Genomic DNA, 19,563 nt, shown 5'->3' with positions numbered 1-19,563 from the left:
GAGATTTTGTTTCACCTTCACAACATCTCAAGCACATCATTTCTGTTCTCTGCATATTTACATTGACTGGTTTCATTATAAGAGACATTCAATAAAAATACACAAAAGTTTACAAGATTTCAGTTCAGAAGCTTAAACACCTTCATTAGTCACTTAACAGTTACAGACACCTTCACTGGACAGATCTTCAGAGGTCCAGAGTTACTCCTATCAACATTTACAGAGGGAGAGAAATATGGAAACAGTTTCTCAGTGAAAGTGTCTGTAAAAGTGTAGATGTGTGACATGTCAGTGGGGTTGAAGAAGGACACCTTCCCCCTGTCATTGTCCAGCTGAACTTGGATCCTCTGGGGTTTCTTCTCCAGTGTGAGATCAGTAACTCCAGCTGCTCTATATTTATCACTATTCCTCAGAAGTAAAACCCATAATCCATTCTTTGGACCGTATGCAATCCTCCCCTTCCTGTTGACGGGCTCTTTCATCACTCCTAGATCCCACTCAGGTTTGTTTCCCACCTCCACCTCCTAGCTATGTTTTTCTGAAGTAAACACCTCAGAGCCCAACACACACACACAGTGATAAAACCTCTCTGTGTTGTCAGGAAGCTGCTGTCTGACTCCAGTGTTTCTCACACAGGTCAGATCATCAGACACAGAGAGATAGGGGGATGCATTGTTGGGGTCCAGAGTCACAGGAGCTGTGGGATCCACAGAAAATTTTAAAAACGTTAACATTTTATTAATAAAAGTAGGATTTGATGATACAGTAACTTGATGTAAATGTTGTGTCTGACACTTGTCAAGTTTTACATTAAAAATATCCAGCTGAAATTCAGTCTTCACTGAGTAAATGGAACAAAATTAGAAAAATTTATTACAGCTTCAGTTTCCTTTAAGAACAAAAAAAGTAGTCTTTTTCAGTGTTCAGAAAATCAGTTATTTTAATCCAATCTGATGTGATAAATGATATTAAATTTAAACTGGAGCTGAAATCCCATATCAATTTTATTTACAGTCAAAACCCTTTTAAGTTTTAGTCTGTTTATCAAAGTGTGTCAGATATATTAATATTTATCCATTTCAACAGGTCCAGTGGAGGATCTGAATCTGTTTCACACTGTCTACAGTCACCTTCACATTATCCTACAGTCTGACAAAAACCCTGTTTTATGATGTTCTGCCAAAGAACACACACACAGTGCTGTGGCAATTTAGAATCTCCAGTTCACCAGTGTGTCTCTGGACTGTGAGAGGAAACCAGAGCACCTGGAGGACATCACTGTGAACATGGGAGAACAAGCAAACTTCATGCAGACTGAGACAGGTTGGATCCAAACTCATGAATCAGGAGTTGTGAGGCACCAGCGCTACCTGCTAATCCACCATGACACTCAGGGCACAATTTACGCTTCTTTACAGGGATTTCAGAGCACTTAGTTAAATTGCAGCAGAATATAACCAAACTTTTTGCAAGTTTTCGGCCCAAATAAGCTCTCTGAACACTTAAGGCTGATACTCTGTGACTTGTTGATAAATCGATACACAAACCAAGCTTTCAGTGATACTACGTCAGAAATTTCCAGAACACACCAATAATAAGCACTGCTACACTGACCTTCTGGAGAAAGTCTCTCAGTACGAGGTTCCACGGCCAGGTGCGTCAGAATGGGTGCTTTTATACCGCATCTCCAGGGTCGTCACGGGGGAGTCGTGGTGGTCGTCAGGCACGCGGTCATCAGGAACACCAGTGACAACAGGGTTCACACTTACTCACTGACACAACTGGCAATTTTAGACTCCCCAATGAGGCAGTATCGCCACCTGTTGCACCACCATGCTGCTTATCCTCACTGTAATTATAATAAAATAAACCCGAACAGTAGAAGCTTTCAGTTTTTCACAGTGCAGAGTATTTTGTTAGTATTTTGGGGATTTATAGGACTCTAAGCACCAGATTTATAGGGTTTGATAGAAGCTTCTAGTGTCACATACTCAACCTGCAGGCAGACAGGTCACCAACAGATGGCGCTGTAGAGTGTGAGGGAAAAATAAGACAATGCACTACAAATGATGGTTTGCATTTAATGTAAAACTCATGTGTTCTGTAACTGCTGCAGAAAACACATTTGCGAGAAGCAGAGTGTATTAAAACTGTACCCCCAACTGTAAGGGGTAATTGACACTGGCTGAAACTGGAAAACAAGAAAATAAATAATGCTGGCAGATCGCGAGAAAAGCTGAAGGGGTGTCTGCTATATGATGCATGGAACTTATTTCAGTCTATAGATAGATAGATAGATAGATAGATACAACTTTATTGTCATTGCATAGTACAAGTACACAGCAACAAAATGCAGTTTAGCATCTACCAGAAGTGCAAATAGTAGATTTGTGGAAATGAACAAGTGCAGTTAAATTTAAGAAATGTATGTACAACAAGTAAATAAATAGAATATGGCAGAGATTATGTACAGAAGCTATTTAGCAGGTAGCAGTAGGAATGTATATATACAAATATCTATAGAGTATGTACAACAGTAGCAAGGATAATGCACTGTGTATGTATAGATAATATACATATTATATATATCTATATTATACATATATCTAAATAAAGAAATATAAATATATACATTTATCCATATTACACACACACACATTTTCAGAGCCGCTTGTCCCATACGGGGTCACGGGGGAACCGGAGCCTACCCGGCAACACAGGGCGTAAGGCCGGAGGGGGAGGGGACACACCCAGGACGGGACGCCAGTCCGTCGCAAGGTACCCCAAGCGGGACTCGAACCCCAGACCCACCGGACAGCAGGACTGTGGTCCAACCCACTGCGCCACCGCACCCCCTTTATCCATATTATATACACATAAATACATACACATACATATATACATATACACAAAGATAACTAGGACATGCTATGAATTATCAATTATTTACAATTATAATTATTATTATTATATAGAGATAACACCGGAAGTACAAGGTAGAGCAGAACCGCATAATGATTATAGGCAGTTAAAAAACAGTAAAGCGTCAGTGAGACCTCAGTGACCTAAAAGTTAAGTGTAGAGTTCAGTAGGGTGATGACTGTAGGGAAGAAACTGGCCCTGAACCTGCTGGTTCTGGTGTGAATGGCCCTGTATTTTTTCCTGGATGGAAGGAGGTTGAACAGTTTGTGACTGGGATGTGGAGTCCTTGATGATTTTGTGTGCTCTGTGCAAACATCTGCTATGGTGAAGAAGATCAATGGCAGGTAGTTTTCAACACCCTTTGAAGGGCTTTTCTTTCGCACATTGTACAGCTGCTATACCACACTGTGAAGGAGTTGGTCAGGATGCTCTCGATGCAGCGGTAAAAGTTAGTTAAAATCTCACGGGGCAGATGAGCTGTCTTCAGTGTCGTCAGGAAGTAAAGATGCTGTTGCGCCTTCCTAACCAGAACTGAGGTGTTCTGATGCCAGGACAGATCCTCAGAGATGTGGACACCCAGGAGCTTAAAGCTGGAGACACACTCTACTTCAGTACCGTTGATGTAGATAGGGGGGTGTCTGCTGCTGTTCAATTTCCTGAAGTCCACAATGAACTCTTTGGTCTTCATGGCATTGAGGGTGAGGTTGTTGGTGGAGCACCATGCTGACAGGCATTGTATCTCCTCCCTGTAGACCGTTTCATCGTTATTACTGATCTGGCCAACCACTGTGGTATCATCTGCATACTTGATGAAGATGTTGGAGTTATGCAGAGGAACACAGTCTTGGGTAAACAGGGAGTAAAGCAGCGGGCTCAATATGCAACCTTGTGGGAATACAGTGTTCAAAATGAGGGTTGAGGACATGCAATTGCCCAACCTTACAGCCTGAAGTCTGTTGAATAGAAAGTCCAGAATCCATCTGCATATGGGTGTGCAGATACCCAGGTCACTGAGCTTTGTGATCAGTTTTGTAGGAATGACCGTGTTAAATGAGCTAAAGTCAATGAACAGCATCCTTATGTATGTGTTCTTGTTATCCAGGTGGGTGAGGGGTGAATGAAGGGCAGTGGAAATGGCATCCTCTGTCGACCTGTTTGGGCGGTAGGCAAACTGGTGTAGGTCCAGTGTAGGTGGGAGGCCCGCTATGAGGTGACTCAGTACCAGTTTCTCAAGGCACTTCATAACAATGGGGGTGAGCGCAGCAGGACGGAAATCAGACATGTGGGAACAGAGGCCTGGGCCAACGACAGGTTGAAAATGTCAGTGAAGACCTGTGCCAGCTGACCAGCACATGCCCTGAGCACACGCCCGGGTATGGCATCAGGGCCAGCTGACTTACGTGCATCTACTCTGCTTAGTGCTGAGTACACCTCAGCTGTGGAGAGTGATAATGGGGGGTCAACAGAGGAGGAGTTAGCATTTGTGGTGTGATGTTTGATACCCTGGTCAAAACGAGCAAAGAAGTGGTTGAGCTCATCTGGGAGGAAGGCATCGCTGGTTGGTAGAGACTGTATTGTTGGTTTGTGGTTGGTAATAGATTGGATGTCTTTCCACATGCGTCTGGGGTCGGAGTTGTTGTGGAAGTGCTCCTCAATGCGAAGTTTATATGAATGCTTGGCTTTCCTAGTACCCCTTTTCAGGTTAGCCCTGGCTCTGCTGTAGGCCTCTGCATCGTCGGATTTAAAAGCAGCATCTCTTGCTTTCAGCAGGAGGCGGACCTCAAAGTTCATCCACGGTTTCTGATTAGGAAAGTTTTTCACGTGTTTAACGGTAGTGACGGTGTCAATACACATGTTGATAAGATCCAGTACAGAGGATGTATAAATATCGATGTCTGTGTGTGAGCCCAAGGTGGGCTGTGAGGCAAACATATTCCAGTTAGTGTCCTGAAACGGTTGCTGTAGTGAAGAAATGGCCCCCTCTGGCCATACCTTCACTGTCATCACCGATGGCTTCACACATTTGATGAGTGGTGTGTATTTGGCTAGCATGAACAAAGAGAAATGATCAGACTGACCGAGATGAGGGAGAGGAATGGCCTTGTACGCTTCAGCAATGTTTGTATATACATGGTCCAGTGTGTTGTCCCCTCTAGTAGAACAGAAGACATGCTGATGAAATTTGAGAAATACAGTTTTTAAGTTGGAGTGGTTAAAGTCTGCAGCAATAATAAAAGCTCCATCGGGGTGTACAGACTGTTGTTTGTTTATTGCTGCATGCAGTTCTTCCATAGCTAACTTAGCATTAGCATCCGGAGGGATGTACGCTGCAGTCAAAAGAATGGCTGAGAATTTTCTTGGTAAATAGAAGGGTCTGCACTTAATCATCAAGTGCTCTAAATGAGCCGAGCAATGACTTTCAGCTACAGTAGAGTCTGTGCACCATGATTTGTTAATGTAAATGCCAAGTCCTCCACCGTTGCGCTTATCAGAGTCCCCTGCAGTTCTGTCTGCCGGGAAAACACTGCGACCCTCCAGCTCACTGGCGCTACTGGGGATGTTGGTGTTAAGCCATGTTTCCGTAAAAATCATGACATTGCATTCCTCAAGCCATTTGTTTGTTGTTATCCGGAGCTGCAGTTCGTCCATTTTGTTCACCAGAGACCGTACATTTGCAAGAAAGATGCTTTTGGAGCGATGGTCGATGCGGGTTTAGTTTCAGCCTAGCTCTAATGCCGCCTCGCTTCCCCCGTCTTTATTTACGGTCACGGCGCCGACGCTGGGTCCTCGCTGCCGGGCGAGCTGGATCAGCAGTCCATGGTGTTCTGGCGATTTCCCGGGGGTGAAAGTGTGTTAAAGTATCGTCTGTGCAGCAGAGGCTGATGTCTAACGATGTTTCTCAGCTGTATGACTTAAGTGCAAGACTATTCTGCATGAATAAGCTTGCAAGTAGTAAAGAAATGACTACTAAATTGCAAAATCTCGGGAGACGCGGAGCCTCGCGTTGTACACGCGTCGCCGCTTGTGTGGACACAGTTGTTGAGAAGAAAACTGTAACTATTTCCTAATAACAAAAGTTATATAACAAGGGAGGTCAAGGAGTGTTTAAACAGGAAGGAGTTGGCTTTTATCAATTAAGATAAAATGGAATTAAAATTAGTCCAAAATGAATTAAATGCTTTGTTGAAGGGGGCAAGGAAAAAACACAGAGATATTATAGAATAAAATTTTAGCTCAGGGGACTCCAAAAAACTTTGGGATGCTATGAAAGTAGTAATTAATATGGAACCCCCCTGAAAAAGGCTTATAACTAGCAATGACCAACAAAGAGCATATGACTTAAATTACTTTTTCCTTAGGCTTGAGTCAACTTCAGAGCAAATGGTAGATCAGGACTCTATTATATATAATTCAGATCAGAGATTAGAGGTAGCCCCACACGTAGGCAGTTCGTTATTTAGAGGCATACGAACCAAAAAATCCACGGGTACTGATGGAATTTCTGCTTTTTTGCTAAAAACTTGTGCCAATGAACTTACTTCAGCATTCTGCCCTATTTTCCAGAGATCATCAGACTTGCATATCATTTTTTCGTCTTTGTGGAAAAAACCATAATTATGCCGGTTCCCAAGAAAAATTGCCCAGTTGAGAATTGTGATTTTAGACCTGTGGCTTTGACTTCAAATGTTATGAAATGTTTTGAAAGACTTGTAGTAACCGTTCTAAAGGACGAGGTTAAATTATCCCTTGACCCGTTTCAGTTCGCTTATAAGACTGAACGGGGCACTGAGGACGCCATTAATTGTATCACTCATTTGGTGAATAGGCATTTAGAAGATACCCAAGCATATGCACATTTACTTTTTATAGATTTTAGTATGGCTTTTAACACACTTCAACCCAACTACTAATTAGGAAGCTGACAGAGTTAAAAGTGAATCCCTTAAGTAGTTTCATTCGTTTTTAACAACTCGAGCACAACAAGTCAGGGTCAAAAATTTTTATTCTGAGGTGAAAACTACTAATATGGGGGCCCCGCAAGGTTATGTTAGCTCACCCATTTTATTTACATTATACACTAATGAGTCTGTTACTAGTCAGGATAATACTTTTTTCATCAAATTTTCTTATGATACAGTAATATTGAGTTTATTGAACAGAAACACCACACCTTCGCAGTACTTTTCTGAAGTTGCCAGGTTTGTGGGGTGGTGTGACAATAATTCCTTGATTTTAAATGAAATGAAGACTGTTGAAATGATCTTTGACCCCAGATCTGTGGGGGATCATAGTCCTGTAATAATACATGGTAATATTATTGAACAAGTTTCTTCATATAAATACTTGGGTGTTTATATAGCTAATTTGTTATGCTGGTCTTCTCACATAAACAGTCTTGTGTTCTAGATTGCAGCAGAGACTACATTTTTTGTGAAGGTTAAAAGAACCTGGGGTAAACCAGAAAAGTCTGTTTCTGTTTAATCAGTCTATTTTTGGGAGTTTGATAAGATATGGTATTACAGCATGGTATGGAAACTTGACTGCCCAATTAAAATCGAAACTTGCACGACTAGTACATACTCCTGTAAAAATTATAGGGTGAGAAGAGAAACGACCCATGCAGGAGTTGTACGAAGTATCTATTTTAAAACAAGCTAAGAAAATTGCTACTGATGACACACATATTCTACATGAGAACTTTAACATGTTACCCTCAGGGAGACGATTTAGGATTTTGATGTGTAAATCACACACACACACACACACACACACATTTTCAGAACCGCTTGTCCCATACGGGGTCACGGGGAACCGGAGCCTACCCGGGAACACAGGGGCGTAAGGCCAGAGGGGGAGGGAACACACCCAGGACGGGACGCCAGTCCGTCGCAAGACACCCCAAGCGTGACTTGAACCCCAGACCCACCGGACAGCAGGACTGTGGTCCAACCCACTGCGCCACCGCACCCCATGTGTAAATCAAATCGTTACAAAAATTCTTTTGTGCCAACTGCGGTTAAATTATTGAATAGAGAATTCCAAAACAGATTTTAGACTGGTATGCAGTAAGTTTTTAATATATTTTGATTGTTCTTTTATTTCTTATTAACTATATGTTATGGTATGTATTGTTTTATGTGAGTCCAATGTTGTGAACTGGCCGTGTCATGGTTGTCCCAGACAAATTTCTCAGAAATTGGACAATAAAGCCTATTCTATTCTATTCTACGCTATTCTATTTTATTCTAATGTCATATATGGTGTTCTCCAGTTTGACATTCAGCTCAGTAAATAAAAGTGGATCAGCAGCAAAGAGCTTTATTTTCCAGCTGCTGTGATAGTAAAATAACCATGTAATGGGTAAAAATCCTTCTCTACTGAAGCCTGTTGTATTATGGAGTCCCAGTCAACAAAAGGACTTAATTATTAAGAAGTTTTTCAGTTTATTTGATGGTTAGGTTCTGTAAAAATAAAAAATTAAATAGAGCAAAAACACGACAATTGTATTAATTAATATTATTCATTAATTTGTTTAATCAACGCATATCCCATAAACTCGTATAAAAATTTGCAGCATTTGTCATCATGACACTCAGGAAACCCAGACATTTTGTCACGCCCTCCACCTCGGCGCAACAAGCATCACCTACAGCGGATCAGGGGATGGGCACATAAAAGGAAGGTTCGGAGCACAGTCAGATGCGGAATCTTGTTCAGCCTTGTTACTCGCGTGGCTCCTGTGCATCTACCTGCTTACCTTTCCTGTCCTGCCCTTCCTAGTCCCTGTTCCCCAGCGCCTTCTCCTGAATCCCTACATCTCCATTCTTGGTACTCCTCAACCTCTCGCTTGTATCTTCAGATTACGGCTTTCGGATTATCCCTTCAACAACGTATGTTCATTGGTGACCCTTTGCTTGTCTTGTGACCACATCTTTTGGATTTCCCCTCATGAAACCTTCCTGTGCTCCTCACTTGGGTCTGGTGCTTCCGCTCCAGGTGGACACCATGACACATTAGTTTCGGTGCTCTTTACTGCCATCTATTGCCTTGGTGGGTAAATGTCTCTCGACTGCAAAGTGAAATATTAGAAAATAGATCAGTGAAGGAAATGCAGTTAAAAATAAACAAATCACATTGGAGTTGATTGTTTCTACTCTGTTAGCAATTCATTTTTTGCCCCTCGATGTATCCTGACTCTCCCTGGATCAGGCGTCTGTGACCAGAGGTTCGGGATCCATGTAGCTGAACTGGTCAACTTCCTGAAGCACGCGATCGCCAGTACTCGGCAGAAGTCTCTTGAGCTGGAGGAGTTTCAAGATGTCGTGCGGGTGGGAGACGAGGACAGCAGCCCTGAGGCCAAGAGGAGGCGTTTGGAGAGACAGGTGAGAGATGCTGTGGTCGTCCTCTTGTGACCTTCCTTCTGTCTCTATCTGTCCTCATCATTGCTGTTGTAGCTTTTGACTTCAGAACTTTACTTCTACTCTGTGGATGTAATCTAACCTCCATAAATTTGGAACTATAAATAACACCAGTCAACAAGTTTAGCTTCCCACAGACTCAATAGGTGATTTTTTTCAAAATCACATGCAGTGAATTCAAGAATGAAATCCGGAATCCAAAGTATTGACAGCTTTTTTCTGACATGAAAATTTCAATGATCAGAAAAATATTAAAAATACACACACACACACACACACACACACACACACACACACACACACACACACACACACACACACACACACATTTTCTGAACCGCGTGTCCCATACGGGGGTCACGGGGAACCGGAGCAACCCGGTAACACAGGGCGTAAGGCCGGAGAGGGAGGGGACACACCCAGGACGGGACGCCAGTCCGTCGCAATATTAAAAATACACACACACACACACACACATTTTCAGAACTGCTTGTCCCATACAGGGTCACAGGGAACCGGAGCCCAACCCGGTAACACAGGGCGTAAGGCCGGAGAGGGAGGGGACACACCCAGGACGGGACGCCAGTCCGTCGCAATATTAAAAATACATTTTATACATATTAAGTATTATTTACCAGTACCAAAAGTATAGACACGTTGTTTACTTAATTCAAACATGCAGAAGATGAAAATGTCAAAAGTGCTCTGTCATGTAAAATACCATGTAAACATACAGTAAGAGGTGAGAAAATGTTTAGTATAACATGTTTAGAAGTCCTTTCTTGAAGCCTTTGCTTTGGAACCAGATTCCCAGACTTTGCAAAAAGTGTAACGAGTTCCAGAAGGATCTCTTTTTTCTTCAAAATTCTGTGTTGTTGTTGGGGTGGAACTAGATAAAATGTGGGGTTTTTTTTTTAAAAAAAAAAAAAACAAAACTTTTTTTTTGATCCCTAAAGGAGGCAGAGAATATCATCAAAGACTTCCTGACCAAGCTGAAGGCTCTGCCCACCAGCAACATGTCAGACCAGGACATCAAGGAGGAGCTGAAGAAGGTGAAAGTACAAGTTGTGGCCAAGAACAACAGCTTTGTGAACGAGATAGTGTCCCGGATCCACAGGAACAGTCTGAGAGAGAAGATCTTCAGCACAGTGAGGTCAAACTGAGTGAATCCAACCAGAAGCTCTGTTCCAGAGAGAAGCTCATCGGACTTCCTGACCAAGGGAGAAGCTAACGGCTGCTTTCACTTCTTACTGGGACTCATGTGTAGCCTCACCTGGTGTATGAGATATCAATGAGAGCCTCACTGGAAGGTTCACTGTGGAATATGAGTGCAGACCAAGTTCCAGTTCATTGTTCACATGAGAAGCACAGGGACTGATCTTGTGTGTATCAATAGGATCTGTTCAGTTTGGGGCCTCACCATTTATAGGGGACATTGTCCTACATAGTGAAGGTAGTAAAAAGTCTATGATGCTGCAATCAGGGGACTTTCATTGTCACTGAGCACACGTTGAACCTTTGTTTTCTGCAACTTCTCTGTCATGACTGTGTTTTGTATTGACCTGGGTCTCAGAGTTTCTTCATAAAAAATACCTCAACTTACAACTAATGGTAAAATCAATATTCCTTGTGCTCTTGTGGAGACAAATCAGGACACGTGTGAGGCTTCAAAAATGTTTTTATTTTTTTCTTTTACAAATTTACTAAATCACTTCTCTAAATCCCTAAATATTTGGTTTTTAGTGTCGACAAATTTTTCGATTAAAAACATCACAATTCACAGACATGACAGATCAGTTAAGATACCTTCACTGGACAGATCTTCAGAGCTCCAGGGTTTGTTCCGTCTTTATTTAAACAAGGAGAGAAAAATGGAAACAGTTTCTCAGTGAAAGTGTCTTTAAAAGTATAGATGTGTGACATGTCAGTGGAGCTGAAGAAGGACACCTCCCCCCTGTCATAGTCCACCTGAACCCAGATCCTCTGGGGTTTGCTCTTCAGCATGAGAAGTGTTGGTGGTGCGGTGTATGCTTTATACTGGTCTCCATTCTTCAGAAGTAGAACCCAGAGTCCTTTCTCTGGACTGTATATAATCTCCCCCTTCCTGTTGATGGACTCTGTTATCACTCCTACAATCCAGTCAGTTTTGTTTCCCACCTCCACCTCCCAGCTGTGTTGTCCTGAAGTAAACCCCTCAGAGCCCAACACTATTAAATACTGACTAAACCTCTCTGTGTTGTCAGGAAGCTGCTGTTTCACTCCAGTGAACCTCACACAGGTCAGATCATCAGACATAGAAAGCCAGGGGTTTGCAGTGTTGGGGTCCAGAGTCACAGGAGCTGTGGGGTCCACAAAGAATTTAAAAACACACACACACACATTTTCTAAACCGCTTGTCCCAGACGGAGTCGCGGGGAACCGGAGATTAATTAAAAACATTTTATTCATAAATTTAGGATATGATGATACACTTAACAAGATTTAAATCTTGTTTGACATTTCCCAGACATTTCCCATTTTTTTGATTGTTAGAAAATATTTTCATCCAGTCTAAAATGATAAATGGTTTAAAATTTAAGTTGGAGTTGAAATTTCATCTCATGATTTCATTTGCACTTGAAACCATTTTAACTTTTAGTCTTTTTATCAAAGTGTGTCACAGATCCATCCATCCATCCATCCATTCATCCATTTTCTATCCCGCTTGTCCTAGTAGGGTTGCAGTGGCAGTAGGGAGAGCAGAGGGGTCCAGCCGCCCCTGTCCCCCACAACCTCCTCCAGCTCAGCCTGGGGGATCCCCAGCCATTCCCAGGCTAACTGTGAGATACAATCCCTCCAGTGGGTACTGAGCTGACCTCGGGGCCTCGTCCCAGTTGGCCGTGCCTGATATACCCCCAAAAGGAGGCGCCCAGGGGCATCCTTATCGGATGCCCGAACCACCTCAACTGGCTCCTCTCAATGTGGAGGAGCAGCGGCTCTACTCTGAATTCCTCCCGAATGTCCTAACTCCTCACCCTATCACGAAGAGTGAGTCCCAACACCCTGCGGAGAAAACTCATTTTGGCCGCTTGTATCCGCGATCTTATTCTTTCGGTCATTACCCAGAGTTCATGACCAAAGGTGAGGGTAGGGACATAGATCGACCGGTAAATGGAGAGCTTTGCCTTATGGCTCAGCTCCCCCTTCATCACTACAGTCCGGTACAGTGACCGCATTACTGCTGCCGCAGCTCCCAGTCTGTGGCTCCGGAGTTCCTCAAAGTGACCCCATACTCCCACAGAATTTCCGGGGGAAATTCCAAGTCTACAAAAGACATGTAGACTGGATTAATGAACTCCCATGCCCCTTCAATTATCTGTGAGAGGGTAAAAAGCTGGTCCACTGTTCCATGGTCAGAGCGGAATCCACATTGTTCCTCTTCAATTCGAGGTTCAACTATCGGCCAGAGCCTCCTTTCCAGCACCCCGGCATAGACTTTTCCAGGGAGGCTGAGAAGTGTGATATCGCGATAGTTGGCACACATTCTCTGGTCCCCTTTCTTAAAGATAGGGACCACCACCCCAGTTTGCCAATCCAAAGGCACTGTCCCCGAGGTCCATGCGACACTGCAGAGGCATGTCAGCCATGACAGCCCTGCAACATCCAGGGCCTTAAGTAATTCCGGGTGGATCTTATCCACCCCTGGTGCTTTGCCACCGTGGAGCTTACCAACTACCTCAGTGACTTCCACCAGGAAAATGGACTCTGATACCCCGGAAGCCTCTGGACCTGATTCCTGTAAGGGAGGCATATCACTCCAGTTTAAGAGTTCCTCAAAGTACTCCTTCCACCTCCCGACAATGTCCTCATCAAAGGTCAGAGTTTTTCCACTCTTGCTGAGCACAGCCTGAGCAAAGCTCCTCCGACCCCTTCTGAGCTGCCGGATGGTTCTCCAGAACCTCTTTCAAGCCGACCGATAGTCGTTTTCCCTGGCCTCTCCAAACTCCTCCCATCCCTTGGATTTTGCTTCTGCAACTGCAGCCGCTGCTGCCTTTTTTGCCTGCCGGTACCTGTCTGCTGAGTCAGGAGACCCCAGAGCAAACCAGGCCCTAAAGGCCTCCTTAATCAGCTTGACGGCTTCCCTCACCACCGGTCTCCACCAGCGGGTTCTTGGTTTGCCACCCTGGCTGGCACCAACAAGCTTTTGGTCAGAGCTGTGCCAGGCTGCTTCCACAATTGAGGTTTTGAACAGGGTCCATTCAGACTCCATGTCCCCTACCTCCTCCAGGACATGGGAGAAGCTCTCCCGGAGGTGCGAGTTAAAATCATTCCAGACAAGGTCCTTCGACAGTCGTTCCCAGCACACCCTCATTAAACGTCTGGGCCTACCGGGTCTGTCCATCAGTCTTCCCCACCATCTGATCCAACTCACCACCAAATGGTGATCAGTTGACAGCTCAGCACCTCTCTTCACCCGAATGTCCAAAACATGTGGCCTCAAGTCAGAAGAAACGACTACAAAGTCGATCATTGACCTTTGGCCCAAGGAGCTCTGGTACCAAGTACACTTATGAGCATCCTTGTGTTCGAAAATGGTGTTTGTTATGGACAAACCATGAGTACCGTAGAAGTCCAATAATATTTCACCATTCAGGTTCAGATCAGGCAGGCCGTTCTTCCCAATCACCCCCCGTCAGATTTCTCAGTCATTGCCAATGTGAGCTTTGAAGTCCCCCAGCAGGACTATGGAGTCTGTAGGTGGGGCCCTGTCCAGAACCCTACCCACCCTCTCCAAGAAGGTTGAATACTCTGAACTGCTGTTTGGTGCATAAGCACACACAACAAAGTTTTCCTCTCTGCAACCCTCTTGTCCACCGGGGATAAACTCCAACTGTATGGCAGCCAGCCGGGGGCTTGTGAGTATCCCCACATCTGCCCAGCACCTCTCACTCCGTGCAACTCCTGAGTAGGAGAGGGACCACCCCCTATTGAGGAGTTTGATTCCAGAGCCAACACTGTGAGTGGAGGTGAACCCAACTATATCTAGTTGGTATTTCTCAACCTCCCGCACCAGTTCCAGCTCCTTCCCCCAATGAGGTTATGTTCCATGTGCCAAGAGCCAGTTTCTGTCTCAAGGGGCCACGGCGCCATGCGCCACCCCGCCCTCTCCCACCGCCTGGTACACATTGCACCCAACCCCCATGTTGCACCTTGCGGGTGGTGGGCCCATATGGCCCCCCCACGATGCCTTTTCAGGCTGAGCCAGACCGGGTTATGTGGGCTGCCTGGCCAACAGGCACTTGACTAGGAACACTACCCCCAGGCCTGGTTCCAAGGGTAGGTCCCGGTGACCCTATTCCAGGCAGGGAAAACGTTCTTTTATTCCTATTTGCCATAGGGGTTTTTTGAATCATGTTAGTCTGGATCTTCACTCCAGACCTGTTTGCCTTGGGAGACCTTACCAGGAGCATACTGCTCCTGACGACATAGCTCTGGAGATCCCTAGATCACGCAAGCCCTTCTGCCATGCCAAGGCTCTGATCCAGGAAGGGTGTCACGGATGTATTAATCTTTATACATTTGAATAGGTCCAGTGGACGATGTTAATCTTTATCAGACCTTCCATCTGACAAACACATTCTATGATGTTCTGCTCAAGACCAAACACACACACTCTGACACCGAGGGTAAAGAAGCTGACAGGAAAACCTTTTTACACTACAGGACATCCACAGTGTCCAGTCAATATCCAGTCTGAGAGGTCATTTACTAAATCTGAAGCCCAAACCTTTAAGTTCCATCAGGGGTGCCAATTGTAAAATACAAAGCTGATCTAATGAATCAACACGTGAATAAACCTTGTAGTGCTGACAGAGCCCACCTATGGTAACCCTCTATAAGAAGATAAATAATATAAAATAAACCCCAATTTCAAAACAGCTAAAAAACATAGTAGATCAACAGTGACACACGCTGAGTAGGGACCCCAACACTGGTTCTGTTTTTCAAACACGACAGTTTTGAATATAAAAGGGCTTCTACCGGGTGCCCGGTACTCACTGTATGTGACAATGTGCAGCATCTTCTCCCAGACTTTGAAGCTCAGAGAACCCAGGTGTTTGGCCACATCTATCAGCGTCCCTGAAAGCACCTCTGGATCCTGCACTTCACTTTGGGCTCTGCAAGGACAATAGGATTCAATCATTATGTGGATGAAGAGACTTAATTTACTTTATCAGTGATGGATGAACTGAGTCTTACGAACCTCTTCTTGGCCAAAATGTAGTTCTGAAAAGAAAGGGAAAAGGAGGTATAAGCATTATTTTTTCCTCTAATATTATTTATTCATTATTTTTCACATGGGGGGTGCGGTGTCGCAGTGGGTTGGACCGCAGTCCTGCTCTCCGGTGGGTCTGGGGTTTGAGTCCCGCTTGGGGTGCCTTGCGATGGACTGGCGTCCCGTCCTGGGTGTGTCCCCTCCCCTTCCGGCCTTACACCCTGTGTTACCGGGTAGGCTCCGGTTCCCCCGTGACCCCGTATGGGACAAGTGGTTCTGAAAATGTGTGTGTGTGTGTGTGTGTGTGTGTGTGTGTGTGTGTATTTTTCACATTGATTGTGTGTTCTGGTTATTTTTATTTATTAAATGTACTATTTAATAGACTCAACTTATATATGTAGAGCAGAGTAAAAGTGTATCCCCCCCCCCACTATTCAAATCAAATTAAATTAAATTAAATCAAATTCAAATTTTATTTGTCACATACACAAGCATACACAGTATGACGTGCAGTGAAATGCTTTTATGCAGCTGTCCAACATAACAATCTAGAAAGACAAACAACAGGTACTAAAATCTAAAGAAAAAATATACACAATCTATTTATGCATATGTCAGACCAAAATATATAAATATCTAATTATAAAAATTTGTGAGGCATAAGATGTAGTGCAATATGGTGTGATCCAGATGTTTGCTCTGCTTACCTTGAGAAAAGGTACATGATCCTCCTCTAGGTTCTGCTCCACTGCCCTGATTCTGTCTGAGAGAGAAGAGATCTGATCCTGAATGGCCTTCATCTCTCTGCTGATGGTTTCACTCTTCTGCTCCTCTTCCTCCCTCAGTGCAGCCAATCTGGCCTCTTCTTCATCTCTCAGGAACTGGTGGAGCTTCTCAAACTCCTCCTTTATCTGCCTCTCTGTGGAAACAAACTGTTTCTGCAATAGCAAAATGGATTTTTAGAAACCTGAAGATCATATGAGCTGAAAAGGAAGTTTATGTAGTGGACTCTATAATATATAATATACATATATTTCTCTTGTAGGTTTATAATGTGCAGCTTATTGGAAATGCAATAGTATGTGATTTAACAAGAAGCAACAAGTTATCACACATCACTGTTTTCTTACATCTTTACCTTATACAAGTGATTGCATTTCCCCCTATAATTCATCAACCAATCCAGGGCCATGGTTATCTGGAGCCTATCTCAGACTGTCCTGGAGCCTGTCTCAGAAGCACAGGGTAGAGCATCTCTCTCTCTGTCTCTCACACACAGACACAAACACACACACACACACACAGACACAAACACACAGTGCTGTGGCAATTTAGAATCTCCAGTTCACCAGTGTGTCTCTGGACTGTGAGAGGAAACCAGAGCACCTGGAGGACATCCCTGTGAACATGGAAGAACAAGCAAGCTTCATGCAGACTGAGACAGACTGTATCCAAACTCACGACCCAGGACTTGTGTGGCACCAGCGCTACCAACTATTCCACCATGACACTCAGGGCACAATTTACGCTTCTTTGCAGGGATTTCAGAGCACCTGGCTGAATTGCAGCAGAATATAACAACACTTTTTGAAAGTTATTGGCCCAAATAAGCTCTCTGAACACTTAAGGCTGATACTCTGTGACTTGTTGATAAATCAGTACATAAACCAGGCCTTCAATGATATTACATCAGAAATTTCCAGAACACACCAATAATAAGCACTGTTACACTGACCTTCTGGTGTTGGACTAGGTCCTCATACTGCCTTCTAATTTTTTTGTATCTTTTCAGCTGTTCCTGCACAGACTCAAGGTTTGTTTTCAGTTTTTCCTGTAAAAGAGCAGAACCTTTAATGAAATATTACTAAAGCAGCACAATAAATGACTGCTTTAGTAATATGAAATGAGGACCACAGCGAACACTAATCTACACAGCGAAGCCCAGTGTGGTGGCCCAGTATACAGCTCCACTGTGTCTCTGGGATGTTTTCCTCCTCCATGTAGAGTTTTGCAGTGAAAAGTCCTGATTTCTCTCTGAAGTTACCATGTTCTCACCTTCAGCTGTGAGACAGCATCCTCTACAGGGATCACCTTGTGTCCAGAGTGGTCTACAGACTCTACACAGAGAGGACAGATGGCCTTTTCCTCATCCACACAGAACCACTTGGGTCTCGCAGTGTGTTTACAGCAGATCAGCTCCCTCTCTTCTTCTTGGTCTCTCGTACTGCTCTCCACCTTGGTTTTCTCCTCTGGATCAGCTCTCTTCCTCCCACTGTAGGAGTCTGCAAGATCTTTCAGGCTGAAATTCACATGAAGATTATCCAAAGATGATTTTCTCTTACAAATGGGACAGTTCCTGGTTTTCGTTTTCTCCCAGAATTGTTCCACACAACTTTTACAGAAGCTGTGGTTGCAGTGAAGAGACACTGGATCTCTGAAGGTCTCAGAACAGACATGGCAACTAAGATACTGTTTCAAGTCTTTTACAGAGAATTTCTCTGCCATGGCTGAAATGTTAGTATTTCTCCACACTCTGTAACGGAGCTTGTGTTCGAACTTCGAAAATTTACTTTCACTTTCAGTTTATGCCAAACCATTAACCCTTTCACTGGATGAGTAAAACTGAACTGACAACATGGTAATGAGATACAATGTCTCGCCCCCTCGGCGCAACAGGGATCACCTGCGGCGGATCGGGGGACAACCGGTTCAAAGGGTGGTCCAGAGGTCAGTCACACGCGGAACCTTGCTTCAGCCTTGCTCTTTCCATATACTCATTGCCTTACCTCTCGTCCTCGGTCCTCCCGAGCCCTACCCTATTCTCCCACCTCCTCTCCTGCCCTCCTCTTGACTTCACGGATTCCACGATCTCTTGCTTGTCTTTCGGATTACGGCTTTTGGATTCTCCCTTTGGTTTTGTCAGTACATCGGCGACCCTTGGCTTGTTTTTTGACTACGATACTTTGGATTTCCCTGTAACACTCCGACGCTTCATGCTTGGGTCCGACGGCTTCCTTCCAGTGCGCCAGCATGACATACAAAGCCCAATCCTCATCAGATGCACCAAGACATGAATGATTGTGAACTCAAGACCAGTTATTTATAAGTGCAAAGTGCTGAAGGTGTTTGGTGCAGAATCTGGGTTGGGGATACTTGAGTGTGAAGGAACACGTAAACTGGAGCACTCAGAGAACACAGAGACTCAGGCTTGGAGGACAGTGAATATATTGAAGGCGCGACACAGGGATGAGGTCCTGGGACCAGGAAGCAGGAACACAAGAGCGGTTAACGCAACAGAACTGCTCAAACAGGTGGTTACAGGGGTAAGAGCTGTGTAGGAATCAGCAACCTGACTGCTTCCAGACCTCCTTTTTACATCCCAGGCTGCTGGATGAAACCACTGACTGACTGGAATCATGTGCATTCAACATTAAATTCAAGCACTGATAGATGAATCTGTGTGCAGTGATGCATTTATCTGGTGCTTTTCTCCAAAGAGACTTACCATGTTCAGGTACTTACAGTCATTTACCCATTTATACAGGAGGGTAATTTTTACCAGAGCAATTTCAGGTAAGTATCTTCCTCAAGGGTACTACAGCTGAAGGTGGGAATCAAACCTGTGACCTTTAGGTACAAAGGCTGCAACTCTAATGAGCAGAGTGCAAGTAGCATAGTGGTTAGTGCTATGACCTTTGAAGTTTTGAATCTTGCCTCTGGCTGTAGTATCTCTGAGCAAGATAAGTACTGTAAGTAGCTTAACATTGTAAGTTGCTTTGGAGAAAAGTGTCAACTAAATGAATAAATGTAACCACTACAAGCTGTCCAAATATTATTGTATTTATATCCCATAATGTCGACCGTCCTTAAAATACAACAGAAAAGACTGAAATCTCCTTCACTTCTCATTCCCAAACCCTACATCACACTAGGTATCCCCAAACCTAATTCGCTCCTGAAAACGGC

At 44.1% G+C, this 19,563-nt stretch overlaps 1 protein-coding gene across 1 annotated transcript; it reads right to left on the bottom strand.

Moving 5' to 3' along the window:
- Window positions 1–149: 149 nt before the first annotated feature.
- On the bottom strand, window positions 150–18,102 carry LOC108931469 (zinc-binding protein A33-like). Its single transcript, XM_029250119.1, has 8 exons — window positions 18,068–18,102; window positions 17,653–17,896; window positions 17,333–17,428; window positions 16,305–16,535; window positions 15,586–15,608; window positions 15,381–15,499; window positions 11,380–11,680; window positions 150–390 (listed from the first exon to the last, which is right to left on the bottom strand). The coding sequence occupies exons 1-8, from the start codon at window positions 18,100–18,102 to the stop codon at window positions 150–152; spliced, it is 1,290 nt and encodes a 429-aa protein (XP_029105952.1).
- Between the last annotated feature and the right edge of the window lie 1,461 nt (window positions 18,103–19,563).

Source organism: Scleropages formosus, chromosome 3, assembly GCF_900964775.1.
Source record: "Scleropages formosus chromosome 3, fSclFor1.1, whole genome shotgun sequence".
In the NCBI taxonomy this organism is placed as follows: Eukaryota; Metazoa; Chordata; class Actinopteri; order Osteoglossiformes; family Osteoglossidae; genus Scleropages; species Scleropages formosus.
This window is presented reverse-complemented; position numbering and strand designations above follow the sequence as displayed.

Bases quoted from the DNA above. Each gene is read 5' to 3' on its own strand.
- LOC108931469 (XM_029250119.1), bottom strand. From the start codon at position 18,102: ATGGCAGAGAAATTCTCTGTAAAAGACTTGAAACA. The intron at 16,536-17,332 runs GTCAGTGTAACA...TTGCTATTGCAG, and splicing joins ACCTAGTCCAACACCAGAAG to AAACAGTTTGTTTCCACAGA. The intron at 11,681-15,380 runs GTGAGTACCGGG...TGGACCCCACAG, and splicing joins GCTGCACATTGTCACATACA to CTCCTGTGACTCTGGACCCC.